This window comes from Bubalus kerabau, chromosome 7 (genome assembly GCF_029407905.1).
Source record: "Bubalus kerabau isolate K-KA32 ecotype Philippines breed swamp buffalo chromosome 7, PCC_UOA_SB_1v2, whole genome shotgun sequence".
Lineage (NCBI taxonomy): Eukaryota > Metazoa > Chordata > Mammalia > Artiodactyla > Bovidae > Bubalus > Bubalus kerabau.
Window position 1 is genome coordinate 73,041,110 of NC_073630.1, and position 20,517 is coordinate 73,061,626.

Consider the following 20,517-nt stretch of genomic DNA (forward strand, 5'->3'; position numbering starts at 1 on the left):
GGCCACCCCAACTCCATGGGAACAGAAGCTCCTGCTCTCAGGACCCTTTTGGACCTTACCTGAGCTCTAATGACCCAGTAAACTTAAATAAATGTTTCCTTGAGTTTTGTGAGCCATTATAACAAATTATGGAACCCAAGAAGGAGGGGATGGGGGTGGGGCATGGGAACCCTGATTGACAGTGGGTTGGTCAGAAGTATCAGAGGCCCAGACTTGAAATTGATGTCTACAGTGGGGAGCAGTCTTGTGGGACTGAGCCCATAACCTGTGGGGTCTGTGCTACTCCATTTAATCAGTCATAATTGAATTACAGGACACCCTCCAGTGGGTGTGACACCCAGGAGTGAGTTGGAGGATTGCCTGGCATGGGAAAAACTCCTATACATTTGGTATCAGAAGTGTTAAGAGTAGAAAGTAAAGAAACAAGAGGTTTTCTTTTAAGCATGCGCCACAATTTTTCTTCTCAGGAAAAATCTTATGAAAAATCTCCATAAATGTCAACAACACTCTGGCCTGATTTTAGGGATCACCATTTTCTGCTTCCTCCCTCACTCTTTATGGAAATAATATTGCCAGCACTTTGCACGTCAGGACCTCCCAGGGTGTTGGTGAAGTCAGGAACAGACCTAAAATGAGCCATTACATTTCCAAGCCTAGCCATCTGGCTGGCGGACCTAACAGAAGCACTAGAAGACTGAGAAGGTAAAACTCATCAATTTGCTATGGGAAAAGCATGAGTTTGGGTGAACTCCGGGAGTTGGTGATGGACAGGGAGGCCTGGCGTGCTGCGATTCATGGGGTCGCAAAGAGTCGGACACGACTGAGCAACTGAACTGAACTGAACTGAAGCAGACATACTGTCATTTAGTTTAGTTAAACTTGATCTGTTACAGAACAGATACTCTGAAATTTAGTATCTCATAAAGAAAACTAATTCTACCTATTAAAAACTACTTTGGCAACTGACAAGACGCCGTGCCTACTTTTCACTACAAAGATGAAAACGTTTAAAACTAAAGCAACGTTTACCTGGGAAATCTTGAGTGGCTCTATAAATCATTTACATTTTATTTAAAAGCCATTTTCCAAATTGGATTTTTTTTTTATTTATAAATGTAAATTGTTACCTAAAAAATAACTGGAGGTAGATATTACATACATATTTATAAAGTATGCTTTTCAGAAAGCATAAACACAGATGCTTCCTCTGCTATACAGTTTGCGATTGTTTCATAACCATCATCAAGTTATGATCAATAAAATTTCTTCTTTGAAACAATTAGCATAACATCAGATATACAGTGTAGAAACAATGGCATTTAAATCTGGATTTAAAGAAAAATACTGTTAAACATTATCAAATAGTAAGTAAAAAAGATGGTAATATATTTCTATGTAACAGTCTCATAATTCCTTAATAAATTTTAATTTAGAAAAATAAAATCTAGGTGAGAATATATTAAAACCATTATTTACATAAAGTAAACTGGCAAGCATTGGCAATATTTCTGGCTCAGCTAAAAGAATAATGACTAAGACTTACTAAGCATTTACTATATGTTAAGCAGTATAACTTAGTGATATACATATGCAATCTCATTCAATCCTGATGAAAACACTGTAATGTAGGTACTTTATTCCCATTTAATTGAGGAAGCTAAATCAAACTTTCTTGCTAGAATATAAAAAAATAATTCTTCATAGGCTATCAAAAGAATTCTTTATAGGTTATGAATTCTTCATAGGGTTTACCATAGTAAACCCAGTTGCACGTGTGTCTGCACGCAGTCATGTTCGACTCTGCAGCCTACCAGGCACCTCGGTCCATGGGGATTCTCCAGGCAAGAATACTGGAGTTGGTTGCCATGCCCTCAGCCAGGGGATCTTCCCAACCCAGGGATCAAACCTGTATCTCTTATGTCTCCTGAATTGGCAAGCGGGTTCTTTACCACTAGTGCCACCTGGGAAGCCCATATATATATACATCTAAAAATTCAGACTCTGCATTAAGTGAAATTCAATACTTATGCATGACAAAAATAGCAATAACAATTACTCAGCAAAATATAATTAAGAAGAAACTTAAAAACAAAAAAATAATATTTAACAGTAAAACTTTAGAACATTTTCTTTATAGTCAGGAATAAGATGAAAACACCTACTTTCATTGCAAGTTTTAGTATGCCTGGTCAGTGCACTAAGAAACTGCTATCACACTGGGATGACCCAGAGGGATAGGATGGGTAGGGAAGTGGGAGGGGTTTTCAGGATGGGGAACACGTGTACACCCATGGCTGATTCATGTCAATGTATGGCAAAAACCACTACAATATTGTAAAGTAATTAGCCTCCAATTAAAATTTTTTTAAAAAAAGAAAGTGCTATCACATGTGGAAAGGAAGAAACAAAACCGTTATTATTTACAGATATTACTGCCTGCAGAGGAAATACAGGAGAACCAATGACACAGAAAGAAAAAGGAAAACAAGCTCAATCCAGTGCTCTGTAACAACCTAGAGGGGTAGGATGGGGTGGGAGGTGGGAAGCTGGAGGGAGATTCAAGAGGAAGGGAACATATGTATACTCATTACTGATTTGCATCGTTGTATGGCAGAAACTGACATAACATTGTAAAGCAATTATCCTCCAATGAACTTTTTTTTTTAAAAAGTGGATAACAAATATAAATGCAAAATGCAAGGCTGTTGGACGTGTGATCACCAATCAAAAGTCAGGAGTATTCCAATATACCAGTTAGCATTTAGAAAATTCAATTTACATATGGTATTAGAATCATTAAAATACTCATGAAAAGTCTAGTGGTCAGTTTGGTCACAGATATTTTTTAAACTCATCAATATGCATGGTCAACAAATTTAACAATCCTCTCCAATGTATGTGCCCTAGAGACACTCTCTCACATGTAAACCAGAAGACAAGCTCCAGGATATTCATCTCATTCTTTCTAACCACACATACACACACAAATATGGGACAGTTTAGCTATACATCAATATGGATTGGATAAATTGTTGAATATTCATACAATTAAATCTGTATATGTCAATTTGGATTATCTTAAAAACAGAATGCTGAGAGGGAAAAGCAGGTTGTTCAGGGATATTTATAATATGACATCACTTACATAAAAAGTAAAACCCATAGCACAATACTCTATATTATTTATAGAAAAATAAGTTTTTAATAAATATATAGAAACAAGGAATCAAGCTTCTGATTACCACAGGAAAGGAAAAAGGAGAATCAGAGCATGGAAAGGCTTAAGTATCAGAGATGCTTCAACTTTACCTCTAGTTTTATTTCTTTAATGAAAAAGCATATAAATATAAAAAATTACTAAATTATATTGAATCTGTGTGTAAAATACATAAATATCTAGTCATAATATTTTGCATTTCAAAATACCTTATAATTTAAAAAGTACATGTTTTTTAAAGTATCCCATGCAAATATTTAAACAATAATGAAAAGGCCATACCCTATGTACATATCTCTTTATAAAACTACAAAGGGAGTTTGCCTCCCTTTCATCTGTTACTAAACATCATTTTAAGCCACACGTTATCATATGTTATTAAGGATTAGAAACTATTGTCAGAAGAAGTATAAAAAGTAGAATATTCTACAGGAAAAGTAGCAAGGATTGAATAAAGATGTCATGAAGATTAAGAAAGGTCCAAATGGCATAAAATCGAAAAGAGGTTTTCAAAGTTTAGTTAAATACTCAAAAAGACATTTATCTAAGTATTGAGTGAGAAGCCAAAGACATTATTGTCAAGAGAAAAAAAAAGTAGAAAAACTAAAAAAATAGAAAAAGCAGCTATTTGCATTTTAAATTGGGGGCACTTACAGAATATGATATAGGGCACATGTCAACAATATGATTTATTACTCAGATTATAATAAATATTAAATTTTTCCCTGGAAGTAAAAACTTTCATTATTAATATCCCAAGAAGCCCCCAGAGCAACATACCTGGAGAAGTAGCCTTTCAAAAGCCAGAAAGTTGTCCCACTTGGCAGTCTGTGGGTGTTTCAGAGTTTGGACAGTGGCCAGCCCAAGCTGTAGGAGCCCACAGTGATTCCCTAGAGATTTGAGGTTGTTCTTGAAGAGCTGAATATAGGACATGAGCTGCCCCGGAGTGACTCTCCCTGGAAAAACATACAATTCATCAGTGTACCCTCTTCTGGGAGCGGTAAAAATAAAGAGGAGCGTGCCATTAATAATACTACTGCCCTGTTCAGTTGCTCAGTCGTGTCCGACTCTTTGTGACCCATGGACTACAGCACGCCAGGCTTCCCTGTTCTTCACTATCTCCCATCAGCACAAAACTTCAGAGTCAACTGCAAGCTTTCCTAAGCTTTTGTGACTCTTAAACCAACATGGTGACAACAGCAAAGTTGAAACTACCAACTGCATTTTGCAAGCAAAAAAACAGATGTTAAGTGCTCTTGCCAAAGCCATATTGCTATTAGGATTCATTTCATAACGCTGCAATACCCCATAAATGAGCTTTCAAATAAGGTCTTATGAATAAATATTTCTTGAGCTCAACGTGGAGTACCTCTGCAAGACATATGATATAGCAATCTAAGAGCCAAAACAGCAAGGTTTCCAATTGTGTGTGTTATGTATATAAAGCAAAAGAGAAATCTGTTAGGACTATAGCTAAAACTTTATCACTGATATCAATGGGTTTATGACAACATCCTTGAGCATAAAAGCAGACTGGTGTTGGAACAAAAATGTATAGAGAACCAAAGTGGAAAAAACCCTGGAAGATGAGATATCAAAAGAAAAGGTTTCGTACGGGTGACAGCACATTTACTACCGTTGTCACCTAGATCCAGAAGACTCTCACCTCATTAAAGACTGGAGTACCAAAAACGCAAACAAACCCTGTTGAAGATTCAGTCTTTCAGACCTCTAAGTCCAACCTTTTCCTAAATAGCACTCCTTCCATTTAGTCACTTCCCATTCTATTATGTCAGATCTCATTCCTGCCATTCATCAACGCAATGGGCAGAAACCCAGAACACCACAGTTTCTCCTCACTGGGCAAGAAGAGTGCAATGGAGCCAAACACAAATGCAAGGCCAGTAAATCCTTCCTGTACAGTTCAGCCACACTGTCTTCCTGGTTTACCCTCTGATGCCTAAAATCCAGGTTTGTTTGCTATGCCTACGTTTGTTAATACCTGGCAATAAAACTACCTGTATTTATTTAGCACATGCCCTCTTCTGATTTTCACAGCAACTCTATGGGGTAGCAAACAAGTGAGAGTTCAGTGTCTCACACGGTGCTAAATGGCATTTGTCAATTAGTGGTTTTGCTACAGATTATAATACACAAAAAATAAAGACCTTGTCACAAGAAACTTACAAGCCTGTAATATATTCTACCTTTTTAGTGCATATTTTGAAGAGATTAAGGATTCTGAAGTGCCTTTTTACCCACTTATATGGGGCTTCCCTGATGCTCAGTTGGTAAAGAATCCACCTGCGATGCAGGAGACCCTGGTTCAATTCCTGGATTGGGAAGGTCCACTGGAGAAGGGACAGGCTACCCACTCCTTGTGGCTCAGCGGGTGAAGAATTAACCTTTAATGAGGGAGACCTGGGTTTGATCCCTGGGTTGGGAAGATCCCCTGGAGAAGGGAAAGGCTACCCACTCCAGTATTCTGGTCTGGAGAATCCCATGGACTCACAAAGAGTCAGACATAACTGAGCAACTTTCATTTTCAAATAACAAGAACAGTTGGTGGGTTGCAGCGGGGGGCAAGAACAGTGGAAATGAATAGTACAGAGCTGAGTCTCACTAGTTTCTTTGGTCCCTTGGTAAAGCATAGTTCATTCCTGATTCTCAGCAGCAAGCTAACAATTTGCTAGCTTAAGTGCTAACAGAGAAGAGCCTCATTAATCCCTTCTTTGCTTGATTTTAAGTTGGCTTGATTAAGGTATAATTTACATACAGTAAAATTCACTTTTTTCTGGTTCAGGGTATTCTCAAAATAGTTCTATGAATTTTGACAAAAACACAGTCACAATCAAGATAGATTATTTCCTTTACTCCCCAAAGTTCCCCTTTTGTAGTCAATTCTCTTTTCCCATCCCAAGTCCTTGGTGAACACTTGTCTGTGTTTCTGTCCCATAGTTATTCCTTTCCAGAATGTTCTATAAATGGAATTACATAGCACATAGCCTTTTGAGTCTAGCTTCTTTTTACTTGAGCATAAGGTATTTGGTGTTCATTCATGTTGTTGCTTGTATCAGTAGTTTGCTCTATTTTCTTGTTGAGTAGTAATCCGTTGTATGAACCATAGTTTGTTTAAACTTATCCATTTACCAGTTTATGATCATTTGGGTTGTTTCCAATTTTTAGAAATGATGAATAAAAACTTCACAAACATCTTCATACAGTATTTTATGTGCGTACGTGTCTGTGGACATAACGATTTCAGTTTTTTCGTAAGTAAATTTCTAGGGTTGCTGGGTCATATGCTAAATGTATGCTTAACTTTATAAGAAACTGACAAACTAATTTCCAAAGTCAGCTGTCCTACTAGTGACAAATGAGAGTTCTATTCCCTCACATCCTCAATAGCCTTGGTATTGCCAGGTATTTTGGTTTTAGCCAGTCTAATAGGTTATCTAGCAACATCTTACTGGGGTTTTAATTTGAATTTTTTAATGACTAATAATGTTGCTCATCTTTTCATGTGCCTATTTGCCACCCTATATCTTTTTTTGGTGAAGTGTCTGTTCAAATCCTTTGCTCATTTTTATTAAGGTGTTTGCTTTCTTATTATTGAGTTAAGAGTGTCATTAACTTTTATTAATCCATTGGTTCAACACATGTTTTTGTGCTGGGGACTGTTCTTACTGCTAAGCACAAGCCCATGAACAAATAAGAAAAAAGTCTGTCCTCACGGCCAACAAATAAAGAAGACAAATGACTCCCAGAATGCTCTCCTAATAAATCCAGCTCATTACATGTCACTCTCTTAGGGGATGGGATCTTTTGTGCAGAGGATGAACATTTTTACACAAGAACATTTCCGACACATTAAATATATGAAAACAAATTTTCACATGAAATGGATTCAGATCTAACACTGCAGTGAGCTCCATTTATTTCTTTAAATACTGTGCTGCAGTTGATGGCAGTATAGTCTCTGGACACACAGAGCTTTGTTGACCAAGAGAGATAGTCATAGAACAATTACATGAACAATTACTTAATCATTATTGTGACAAGTACTGCTAAGGCAACAACTAAAAAGTCTCGAAACCCTGAAAGGGTCTATGTGGTACGTAACTGCCTACCTCTCCAACCCTATCTCCAGGACCTGAAGGAGAAGAAATTAAAAAGGCTCAGAATACACACAATCTATTCTTAACATAACTGCCCTTTCAGTTCAGTTCAGTCACTCAGTCGTGTCCGACTCTTTGCGACCCCATGAATCATAGCACACCAGGCTTCCCTGTCCATCACCCAATTGTTAATTACTAATTGTTAATCTCCTGGAGTTCACTCAAACTCACGTCCATCGAGTCAGTAATGCCATCCAGCCATCTCATCCTCTGTTGTCCCCTTCTCCTCCTGCCCCCAATCCCTCCCAGCATCAGAGTCTTTTCCAATGAGTCAACTCTTCGCATGATGTAGCCAAAGTATTGGAGTTTCAGCTTTAGCATCATTCCTTCCAAAGAACACCCAGGGCCGATCTCCTTTAGAATGGACTGGTTGGATCTCCTTGCAGTCCAGGGGACTCTCAAGAGTCTTCTCCAACACCACAGTTTAAAAGCATCAATTCTTTGGCGCTCAGCTTTCTTTACGGTCCAACTCTCACATCCATACATGACCACAGGAAAAACCATAGCCTTGACTAGACGGACCTTTGTTGGCAAAGTAATGTCTCTGCTTTTTAATATGCTGTCTAGGTTAGGCATAACTTTCCTTCCAAGGAGTAGGCGTCTTTTAATTTCATGGCTGCAATCACCATCTGCAGTGATTTGGGAGCCCAAAATAATAAAGTCTGACACTGTTTCCACTGTTTCCCCATCTATTTGCCATTTTTAGAGAGACCTAAAAAAATGGAAATCATCAGAGAAAGTCATCAGGTCTGTTTAGATTTCAATCGCAATAACCATATGTTCAACTTAAGAATGTCTTCAATTCAAAAATATAGTTAAACTTTATTCAGTTAGCATCTTTCAATCTCAGACTTGGACTCAACAACCATATTTACATAACGCCACCTTCCAACATAAAGCATGAGATCCAAAGAACAAACGGCTATATTTCATAACAGGAAATGCCAACAGAATACTACATTGTGAATTAGCGATTATCCACCCTTGCTGCTTTAGTCTCTTTCCCTCTGCATATCTTTTTATTACATACACAGGCCACTAACACTTCTTATACATGTCATGAAAGCAGGGGGTTTTTAGTAAAAATCCAAAACATGGTAATTTAAATTTATTAAAAGAGTACTTTACACAAATGCTTTAAAATACAGACTAGTGACATTTTTAAATATAAGTTTAATCAGAATCTTACATAAAACAAGTCAAAATTAACTGAGTATTAAAAATGTTATACAATAAGACTAATAACGTGAGAAAACTTCCCAGTTCATCTCAACTAAAACTGCAAGCAACCAGGACCAGGTGTTGAAAAAGTAACAGAACATTTATTCATACCTCATATTACCAAAAAAAAAATAAAACTTCTCAGGTAGATTTAGACAGTGATTTTAAAATGTCAACCCAAGAAGGCCTGCCAACACATTTTTTTTCAGTCATAAAACAAGGGTTATTTTATATCAAGACATAATATATAGCAACTCTGTGAAAAGGGACAATTTTGAAATTTGAAAACTAGTTTTCAAGTAAGAAAATCTATTAGGCTTTTTTTATATATATAGTTTTTAAGAAAGTGAAACAGACTTCTGATTTTTAGTTAAAAAAAACCAGAAAACTTTAACAACCATTAATTCTATGTATATTTTGAAACAGTAAAATAGAATTATTGCTTGGGAGAAAGATTTAGAAAATAAAATGATTTAATATTTTAATATTGTCTATGATCCTTATAATATTTAATTCCATTGTATTCAAATGAATTATGGAAATTATCTTTCTATTTACTACATACGTTTGATAAACTAGACTGCAGCCATGAAATTAAAAGACGCTTACTCCTTGGAAGGAAAGTTATGACCAACCTAGACAGCATATGAAAAAGCAGAGACATTACTTTGCCAACAAAGGTCCATCTAGTCAAGGCTATGGTTTTTCCATTGGTCATGTATGGATGTGAGAGTTGGACTGTAAAGAAAGCTGAGTGCTGAAAAATTGATGCTTTTGAACTGTGGTGTTGGAGAAGACTCTTGAGAGTCCCTTGGACTGCAAGGAGATCCAACCAGTCCATCCTAAAGGAGATCAGTCCTGGGTGTTCATTGGAAGGACTGATGTTGAAGCTGAAACTCCAATACTCTGGCCACCTGATGCAAAGAGCTGACTCATTTGAAAAGACCCTGATGCTGGGAAAGAGTGAGGACAGGAGGAGAAGGGAACGACAGAGGATGAGATGGTTGGATGGCATCACCGACTCAATGGACGTGAGTTTGGGTAAACTCCGGGAGTTGGTGATGGACAGGGAGCCCTGGCATGCTGTAGTCCATGGGGTCATGACTGAATGACTGAACTGAACCTTCTGAATCTGTTTTGTGGTTTGGTAAGATATATTTAAAATATTTACACATATATGATTTTTTGTTGATTTTCTTAACAACAACAAAAAAGAGCATTCTGTCAGTGCTAGGTTTGACTTAATCCTCAAAGTGTGTCTTAATGGTAGAAAGCAACCATCAGAAATTTTGTCTAAAATAGTATATTTAGCTACTAAATGTTTTCTTAAAAAAAAAAATTCTATAACAAATAATAACACTATCATGCATGTTTTTTATTCATCATTGTCTTGAAACTGTGAATGAAAACCCAGTATGTGAAATCTGAATAAACAAAGTTATGTCTTAAGACATGTATTCGCAGAATTCAAATATCAGCATTTCATTTGTCTCCTTTTTAATTACTTTTCTAATATAATAAAGGCAAAGCATATTAAAATAATTAAATATAACATGTTCTGCTAAAACTCTGGTTTATTAACCTACACACAACTGGCAAACAGGAGTACTTTTAATATTACACAAAAAGTCACACCTACTCATTTGTCACTTTTCTCATTATTTTAACATCCTGTGCCACCAAATAAGAGCAGCTGAACACAAAGTAAACAAACATAGCTGAACACTGCAAGCCAGAAGAGGAACTGAGTCCTGACTACATTCCTAGTTCTTCCTCTTAGCTCTGCTTGGCCATATATGCCCTGTCTTGGAAGTGCTTCCTGTTTGGTCCTCCCTGATCTTCAGTGCGTTTTGCCTTTGCCTCCATAAACAAACAGCCTCAACTTCTCTTTACATTCCCTTCCAGTGAGCTACCTTCAACTCTTTTGTTCACATGAAGTCCCAAATATACTGTAACATTTCTTTATCTATAGGAAACTGGCATACCTTTTAACTGTGCTAGTATTTTAATCAAGATTTTTATTGTTTTTTTTTTTTGTTAGTGCTCTAATTATAAATTTGTATAGATTTTTAAATGGGCTTCTGCTAATGAGATTTTTTTATCATGAGCCCTGATAACCAGTATGTAATTTTGCAAAACAAATTTTCCAGGAATGCATGTAAATTATAGCAAAAGCGCTCATACTAACATGTAGACAAAGGTGGCGATGCTACTAAAACAAAACTATTGGTTGGTAGGCAGCATGGTTAGGGGAACTTTCCAATGTTAATTCTACAGTTGACATTGGAAAGCTCTTGGGTACAAAAGATGCTTTCGGAGTTCTGTAAATAATGTACAAAAGGTTCAGAGGGTAGACTGAACACATGGGTTTACATCCTCATCTCATTTCATCAGAAAGACAAAAAGGAATTACAAAGGGAAAGGAATACACAACAAAGAGATCGTGAGATAGTCTCTAAGCTGACAGAGGCTTCGAGCACTATTCCTCCCCATTTGTTGGTTATCTTTGTAATTTACATTACATTCTTAAACTTTCTTCTTTGTTCTGTCAATTACAGATGGTATCCTATGGCTTTTTGTCTTCTAAGCAGAGGATATTAATCCCTCTTTGCCCCTCCCTCTACTTTGTATCTCCCCCTTTCATCTTTCAAATCATCTGTACTTTTATTTTCATCAAGATGGATAGCATTTATATTTTGTTTTATGACCATAATGTAGTCGTACGTGCTTTTTAAAAAAATAATTTTATTTATTTATTTTTGGCTGTGCTGGGTCTTCGTTGCTGTGAGGGCTTTCTGTAGTTGCGGTGAGTGGGGGCTACTCTCCAGTTGCGATGTGCAGACTTCTCTTCCCGTGGCTTCTCTTGTTGCAGAGCATGGGCTCTAGAGTGCATGGGCTCAGTAGTTGCAGTTCCCAGGCTCTAGAACACAGGCCCACCCAATAAATGTGGCCCACGGGCTTGGCTGTTCTGCAGCATGTGGGATCTTCCCAGACCAGGGATTGAACTCATGTCTCCTGCACTGGCAGGCAGATTCTTTACCACTGAGCCACCAGGGAAGACCTTACGTGCTTTTTGTATAGCTTGATTCAAACAGTTCAAAATCAGTCAATTGTGTTTTCATCATAATGAACTATATAACTATTAATGACAGACCCAAGGTACAAATTATGATTGCATTTCCTTATGCATATACTTTGGCCCTAGAACGTTTATGGGCTTTTTCTAAGGGGATGGGGGAGTTGCATTCCCTGCCTTAATCGAAGCTGTGAAGTCTCCTAATTTCAAATACACTGTCTCATCAAGTCTGGGTTATGTTGTAGTTGTTGTTTTTAACTGAGGTATAGCTGAGCTGTGGGGTTTTTTGTTTTGCTTTTCCCCCTCCCTGAATACCTTACAACCAAACCGCTTCATTCTCCAGTCCCATCATGGGCGGACTGTTCTCCAGGCCCTTCTGTGTAGTCAGCAGCCTGGAACTGAGTCTGTTGCTTTCCTCTATTGGAACACTGTTTGGTTAAATTTCTGATTTTTCTTTCCTGCTATGCTGCCTTGTTTCGCTGGACAATCTCAAGTAACTTCCTCAGAAAAGGTGTGTGGAAAGCAAAGTTCTTTTTATCTCTAAAAACGTTTTTTCTTGCCCTCCAAGTTTACTAATAGTTTATCCAGATCTATAATTCAAGGTTGAAAATAATGCATTGCTTCATTATCTTCTGGCTGAGCACTGCTTATAAGAAACCTGTGCTAGTCCTATTTTTGTTCCTTTGTAGACGAGCTTCCTTTTTTCCATCTAGAGGTTCATAGGATCTTCTCATTCTCTTGTACTCTGAGGAGTCATGGTGATGATGTCTAGTTTAGAGAGTTTTTATTCTTTCCACTTGCTTTTCAGTTAAGCCTGTTCTACTATTTGATGTGTCTTTCTTCACATCTAGGAAGTCTCACATTCTTTCCTTACTAATTTCCTGTCCTCCGCTTTTTCTCTCTTTCTAAAACTTTCAATAGTTCTTGGGTTTCCTGAATTGGTTCTCTATATATTTTGCTTTTTGTATCATATTTTCAATGCCCTATTCTTTCTATATTTTAGGAGATTTTCTTGATTTATCTTTAAACTTTGGTTGAATTGCTGACTCTTTGCGACCCCATGGTCTGTAGCCCGCCAGGCTTCTCTGTGCATGGGATTCTCCAGGCAAGAATACTGGAGTGGATTGCAATTCCCTTCTCCAGAGGATCTTCCCAAACCAGGGACTGAACCTGAGTCTCTTGCATTGCAGGCAGATTCTTTACCATTCAAGCTACAGGGAAGTCCTGAATTTTTTTTTTTTTTTAACCATAATACCTTTATTACTAAGAGCTTCTTTTTTTAATCATTTTGTTTATTTATTTGGCTGCACCAGGTCATAGCTGCAGCACTCAGCATACTGAATCGTCACAGCAGCATGAGAACTCTTAGTTGCAGCCTGTGGGATCTAGTTCCCTGACCAGGGATCGAACCAGGACCCCCTGCATTGGGATCATGGAGTCTTGGCCACTGGACCACAGGGAAGTCCCTAAGAGCTTCTTTTTTAACATGAGCTTTATAGAGATATAACTCACATATCATAAAATTCACCCTTAAAATGTACAATCCAGTGGTTTTTAGTACACTCAGAGTTATGTAATCATCACCACTATATAATTTCAGAACATTCTCATTATCCCAAGAAGAAAGCCTGTACTCAAATTTCCGCAGTTATGAAAAAGATATAAAGCTATTATAAATCCATACATATTAGAATATAGCCTAAATAAAATTTCCAGTTGGGAGATATAACTGTACTTAGTTAAACCAGGAAACAGAAATAACAGAAGGGAGAATATTCAGGTAATTATAGCTATAATAGAATTCTGGCTTTTTTATATATAATAATACTATGGTGATGCTCTAAAAAATTTTTTTTAATTGAAGTATAAATTCCTGGAAGGTAATATAGGACTAGAAAAATACTTACTATATCACAAAGCAAAACAAACAATAAAAATAAACTTCCTCCCCTCCTCCAAAGACTTTGCCTTGAATATGTGACAAGGCATTGCAACAAAGAGGGGTCACTTACCCAGAAGATATAACCAGTTTCAGATTCAGAGGCCTCAGATATAATGGAGGAGGAAAGTGAGGAGTATAACATAAAATAAAGCATACATATCTTAGGTATGTAGTTCAGTTACTTTTTACACATACATCTATCCACATAACCACCACGCAGATCAAGGTATGGAATATACCCAGCGCTCTAGAAGATTCCCTTGATACCTACCTAATCAATAATCCTACAACAGCAAACCATCACTTTTAACTCTCTCACTACAGCTAATTTTTCGTTTGCTTTTGAATGTCATATACACAGATACACTATTTTGTATCTAGCTTCTTTAGTTCAACATTGTCCAAAATCTCAATCTTTTTTTTCCCTTCCTCTGTTTTATTGTTCTATACGACTCTAACTGCTTCTCTGTCCATTCTACTTTGAAGGATATTTAGGGCCATTATAAATAATGAGACTGTGAACAGTCTACTACATGCCTTCTGGTAGACTCCCTTCCATTGGCTACATGCCCAGTTGTGAAACCAGTGGATCAGATGGGTATACTTAAGTTAATACAGCCGGTTTTCCATGGTTGTATCAATATATCCACACACTTTAAACGTGATCAAATTTAACCTAATTTAACATAAATTTTAAAGTATACATATAATGTTTAAAACCTGGCACAACTGTATAATTAAGTTTCCTTCATGGTATTTTATGCTGGGTAGCCAAAACTCTAATAAGAGAGACACAAAAGAAGTCACAATGGAAACCACACTGTCATGCTCTTAGTACACACCTTTATTTTGCTCATTGTCGGTTTACTAGCTTACTACTTACTTTCTTACCTAATTACACAGAAAAAGGCCTGGAAATCAAGATACTAATTTAGGAACAAAGGTTACACTGAAGAGTAAGATGATGGTGGGGCGGCGGGGGGGGGGCGTGGATAGACAATTACTTTTTATCCTACTAATGTTATGATATGAATTTTCTAGAAACGTGCTATATTACTTTTTAAATGGTCTCTTGGTTCTGAAATAAAATAATGTCTATTTCATGTGGAATTAATAGACAAGCATTTTTCTCTGGGAAATTTGAATCTATTACTATCACTGATTTGTACAAGGGATGAAGCATTGTCTTTCAAGAGAAAAAGAAATATAAGAGTAATAATTACTGCTAGTTCTCCACCTCTATTGAGGTCAAAGGACAAAGAAATATGGTTAACATGCAGGTGGGGAGATTTAAGTCAGACCTGAGAAAAAAATTCCACATTCGTGATGACTATTAGACATTGAAACCAGTTATTAAAGGAGGAAGAGGGAAGACATTATAAATCTTCTCCCGTAGGGATTTGAAGGGCAGTATATATAGCCATCTGTATAGGGAAACTTGGATAAAAACCAGCTGGGAATCGACGTCTACTTTTATAACACTATAAATACTGAAGGAGGTTTTCCTGAGATTTCCTTTAAATAGTATGTTTCTTGTTAAACAAATTTTTGAGCTCTACAGTATTACAAAGATAGAATAAGAAAGCAATGTGAAAAGAGCATTTTAATTATATGAATCAATTCAATCAAATGGATCCAAAATTGAGAAATCTATTGCAAGATACGATTTCAGGAGAGTACAGAATAAAGCATAACTGCTGCAGGACCAGAGGTCACAAACAGAAAATAAACAGCTCTCCCTGGGATTTATACAAAAAACATGAAATATAAAACCACCAGAAACATTTATGGTTTGGCTTTCTTTGGAAATGAAGCCTTCCTGAGGCTAACTTAAATCACTGCATCAATGTTTACAAACTCAGCTGAGCACACGGAAAGACACTGATAGACTACTCTTGTTTTCCACATGGCAGATTTCCAGCCTGCCAGGTAAGGAGCCATTCCTTGGTGGGTCCACCCTGACTTGGAAGGCTGTACTTCCAAATAAAGCAACTCCCACTCCACAGCCATGGATCTTTCCTTGGGGGGTTTTTAACTTCTAGCCCATATTCTCATATGCTGAGGATTCCTTCTGTTGAGAAAACATAAAAATTAACAAGAGGAGGAGGATGAAAAAAAAAGATGCACCAATTAAAGCTAAAAATATAGAGTCAGAGGACAGATGCTTGAAGAAAGGGTATTAGAAATTCAGATGACCATTTGTGGACAAGGAAATACAGCAGCAGAGGCAATTCAGGTTTTGTTTTAGGTGATGAAGTGTAAGAAGGAAATATTTGTTTGCTGACCTTAAGGCTTTGGGGCATTATTAATTATTAATTCAATAAAAACTCTTTCTGGCTCTTTCTCTAGATTTTCTACTTCTTCATATCCCTAAGTGGATGTGTTCTTTACAGCTCTGCCTTCAACCCTCTTCTCACTCATTCTATATTCTTTTCCTGGATGATCACTCTTATATTTCCTTATAAATTCACTACTTAGGCTCCAACATAATGACTAGGTAACCAAATCTCCAGTCTCCACTTTCACTTCTGGAAATCACTACTCTAGCCACATGTCACCCAACTAAGGTGATCAGGGAACAATCCTACAGACAACGTAATCCCACCCCTAGATTGGGTAGAATACTCTTCATACTCAATGGTATGACTTTTACTTGAAAGATAACTGAAAGCATATTGTTCTTCATACATTCTTTCCAAAAGAAAAAGAATAAAGTGAGTCTATCACTTCAAGGAAAACAGCTACTTGTTTTGTCAAAATAAAAACTCAAGTTTTCATGTGAAATCATAATTTTGGAAAGCTTGTATCTGCCTCTATATCTTTATATCCTAATACGTAAAGATTTTCTAATGATACTAGTGGGGATATCAACAACTGCGGTCTGTTATATTGTATAACATGTGTCAACATTTGGAAAATCTGCATAATTCAGAGAACCTTTATTGTCCAAGTGACTAAGGTAAAATGCTATAAAATAATGTGTGTGTAAAAGAGCCAAAGTGCAAGAGAAATCAATGGTCTTTAATGTACCAGAGTGTGGAAAATTCAATGATATGGTTTCATGTTCCACACTGCAATTACCTGTAAGAAATTACCTCTTGTAAATTTGGTATAGTATATCTGCAATTCTAGAATATCCACAATTTTCTGAAAATTATTTGAAAAAATCTTCCCCTTTTCAACTACATATCTTTGTAAGTCCAGCTTCTCTTTCTATCACAACAGATTCTATAAAGAAGCAGATATGAGAATAGAGCTGCCTTCTATTAAACCAGACGTTCAGTTCAGTTGAGTTGAGTTGCTCAGTTGTGTCTGACTCTTTGCGACCCCATGAATCGCAGCGCGCCAGGCCTCCCTGTCCATCACCAACTCCCGGAGTTCACTCAGACTCACGTCCATCGAGTAAGTGATGCCATCCAGCCATCTCATCCTCTGTCGTCCCCTTTTTCTCCTGCCCCCAATCCCTCCCAGCATCAGAGTCTTTTCCAATGAGTCAACTCTTCGCATGAGGTGGTCAAAGTACTGGAGTTTCAGCTTTAGCATCATTCCTTCCAAAGAAATCCCAGGGCTGATCTCCTTCAGAATGGACTGGTTGGATCTCCTTGCAGTCCAAGGGACTCTCAAGAGTCTTCTCCAACACCACAGTTCAAAAGCATCTTCGGCGTTCAGCCTTCTTCACAGTCCAACTCTTACATCCATACGCGACCACTGGAAAAACCACAGCCTCGACTAGACCCACCTTTGTTGGCAAAGTAATGTCTCTGCTTTTAGAGATGTACAAAAATGTAAAATGGTGCCACTCTCTTCCCCACATTATTTTGAGAAAATAGTTATTTTTCACAAAAATATGTTATATTAACATGCAATAAGTTTATTATAATATTTTTACATTAATTAATATTTAAAAAGTTTTCCCTACTTGAATCACTAATGTGATGTTTTCTTCCTAAATATTTAAAAAAATTTTCCCTGCTTAAATTCCTAATGTGATGTTTTCTTCCTATCTATCAGTCTCACATATATTAATAGATAAACTCCACATAACAAAAGCTCATGGTGTCCTCAGTAGTTCTGTTTTGTTTTCCATTCATAGGTTATTGTGAACATCAACAGCTTTTAACAATGTAAAGGGGTTCTGAGACAGAAAAGTTTGAGAACTGACTGTCTAAACCAGTGTCCCTCTTGGATTCCATAGGAGAGAGATAGAAAAAGTAATCCATTAGCTACATAATGAATACCAACTGACAGTATTAAGAATTTATTTATTCATTCCATAAACACTTAATGACTATATAGGAATTTCAAGGTCTTGGGTTAGGTGCGGAGAATACTAAGAAGTACAGATAAGAATTCTCAGCCCCAACTACTTAGGGTCTGGTGGCAACTGCTGTAACAGAAGTATGAACAAAAACAGTACTGACAGGAATATAAGATGTCACCTTTCAGAAAGGATGATAAGGGATAAGAGATAGCATGGAAAAAATGTTGGAGGAGAATTTTAAAATACAGGAGGCTAAAATGAGCATTCTTTCTGGAGAGTGAATAGAGTAGGATAATGCTTTAAGATCAGTAGCAATTATTAACTGAGTGAAAGAAAGTGAAAGCAAAGTCGCTCAGTCATGTCCGATTCTTTGTGACCTCGTGGACTGTAGCCTGCTAGGCTCCTCCATCCATGGGATTCTCCAGGCAAGAATACTGGAGTGGATTGCAATTCCCTTCTCCAGCGGATCTTCCCGACACAGGGATTGAACCCAGGTCTCCCTCACTGCAGGCAGATTGTTTACCATTAACCGAGTATCTACATACAAAGCACAACAAGGGATACAAATAGAGCTACAGTCTAGAGGAAGCTAGAAGGAAGAAAAAGCATGAAGCAGTTATCAGAGAGAAGATAATCAGAAAAGCAGAGTGACATGAAGACCAAGGCAAAAGAATCAAGAAAGAAGACACAATCAGATGCTACAGGATATCAAGAGGAACAAGAAAGAGTAGAAAGGAGAGTTGTAAACAGAAAATAGTACTGTACCAACCTAGAGGGGTGGGATAGGAAGGGAGGTGGGAGGGAGGTTCAGAAGGGAGGGGATATATGTATATCTATGGCTGATTCATAGGTTTGACAGAAAACAACAAAGGTCTGTAAAGCAATTATCCTTCAATAAAAAATAAACCAAAAAGAAAAGAAATAGTAATGCACGTAACTGTAAGCAGAAATACCCATCATCAATCTACTATTCATCCATACTCATTAGGCAATCATCCATCCAAACAGCAAGTACCAAGCCACCCACTATGTACCAAGCCAAACAGCCAACAGAGAATATATGACATGGACACTGTCTAGTATAAAGTTTTGGATCCACACACACTTAACTATTTTTCACTGTGGTAAGTGCTAAGACAGCAAAAAGAGAAAGAGCTATGGGTCCGTAGAAGGCAGAACAGTCAACGCAGACTGCTGAGGAGGGGAAGGAAGAAGGGTAAAGGGGAATTAAATATGGTTCCACAGAGAAAGTGACATTTGTATGAGATCATGAAAACTAAGATGGGTTTCATAGGAACATGTGTGTGTGCGTGTGTGTGCATTGCAAAGTATGTGGTTATATAAATCAAGGTCCCAGCAGGAAAAAGATGGCACACACAAACAGAAAATAAGGTGACCTTAACAACATGACTTTCTAAGAAGTGAGGCTAAGGACAATCAGGAGTGTGAAGGGAATCCAACAAGGGAAGGGTAGAGAGAAGCAACCAACTGCATCCTGGCAGGGACAGAGTGAGGCTATCAATACCTGTAACCATAACTGCCTCTCACCCTCTAAATCTCCTGCTCAGGCCTTCCAATAGCCAAACTCAACTGAGAGGCCAAGGGCAGAAAAGCCTGCTGAGGCAGTCCCTAACAGTGAGCCCCTAGAAGCACAGCAAGAGAAGAATGGAGGGGATCTAAAGGGACATCAAATGAGAATATTTCAGGCAAAAGTAACAAAGACCTGGATCTATAGACGTTCCTGCTGGGGAGTAGGGAGCAGGGAGGAAAAGTAACATGAGTGCTGGATGAAGCATGGGGCTAGAAGTCAGAGAGATTTACAGAAACAGCAAGCTAAGGAGTTGGTATACTGTCCTAAGGCAATGAGGAACCATTAGAGGGTTTAGACAGAGGACTGGCACAACCATATCTGTGTTTGAGCCTCTATAGCTGCTCCTGCCAGTAGTTTGATTCCTGATACAAAAGTCACACAGACAAGGCCACATTCTGGCTTACTTGCTGTAAGACTGTATCAGTCCGGGCCCAGGCAGAAGGTAGAAAACACACTAGTTATCTGAGTAGAGAAAATTTAGCATACAGAATTGTTAACTGGGTAGCTGAAAGGTAAAAAGAGAACTCCAAGGTATCATGCAGGCAACAGCTGTTGGAAGCAGCTACCCGCCAGGAGGGTGGAAGAAAACACAAAGAGAAGGCCTGGAATTACCCCTCTGAGAACCGAGCACTACTCAGCTGGGTTGGTACCTCTGAGGAAAGGGTGCCATGGAGCTAGTTCTGCAAGAATTGGAAGAACTGCAAACTGGATTCAGCTGCTCCCACAGGAAGGACTTGCCACTGCCAGGGTGAAGAAAGTGTTGCTGCCATGACACTCACAAGTAGAAGCGGACTCCACGGGGGGGCAGACGGGAAGGAGCAAGCTGCTTTTTTCCCTTTCAACCTTGCTGTTTCCCCCTGGCACCCCCCACCAGCATAGCCCACCAGGGAGCCAGAGGGTGGAACAGAATGTGGGCTGCAGAGCCCCAGCCCCAGCAGCACGGAGGAAAAGGGTGGGGTGAGATCTGTGAGACAGGAACTTAAACAACTAGCACAGTAATTCTGGGAAAAAACTCAACCTTTCTGAGTCTG

General features: G+C 38.0%; 1 protein-coding gene across 2 annotated transcripts in view; it reads right to left on the minus strand.

The window, feature by feature from the left end:
- Positions 1 to 20,517, minus strand: part of SCFD2 (sec1 family domain containing 2) — a 395,759-nt gene that overhangs the window by 320,420 nt on the left and 54,822 nt on the right. For both annotated transcript variants that reach the window (XM_055588555.1, XM_055588554.1), the window contains exon 4: positions 3,998 to 4,173. In XM_055588555.1, coding sequence (XP_055444530.1) covers positions 3,998 to 4,173 — 176 coding nt within the window. The remainder of the gene's footprint in view (positions 1 to 3,997; positions 4,174 to 20,517) is intronic.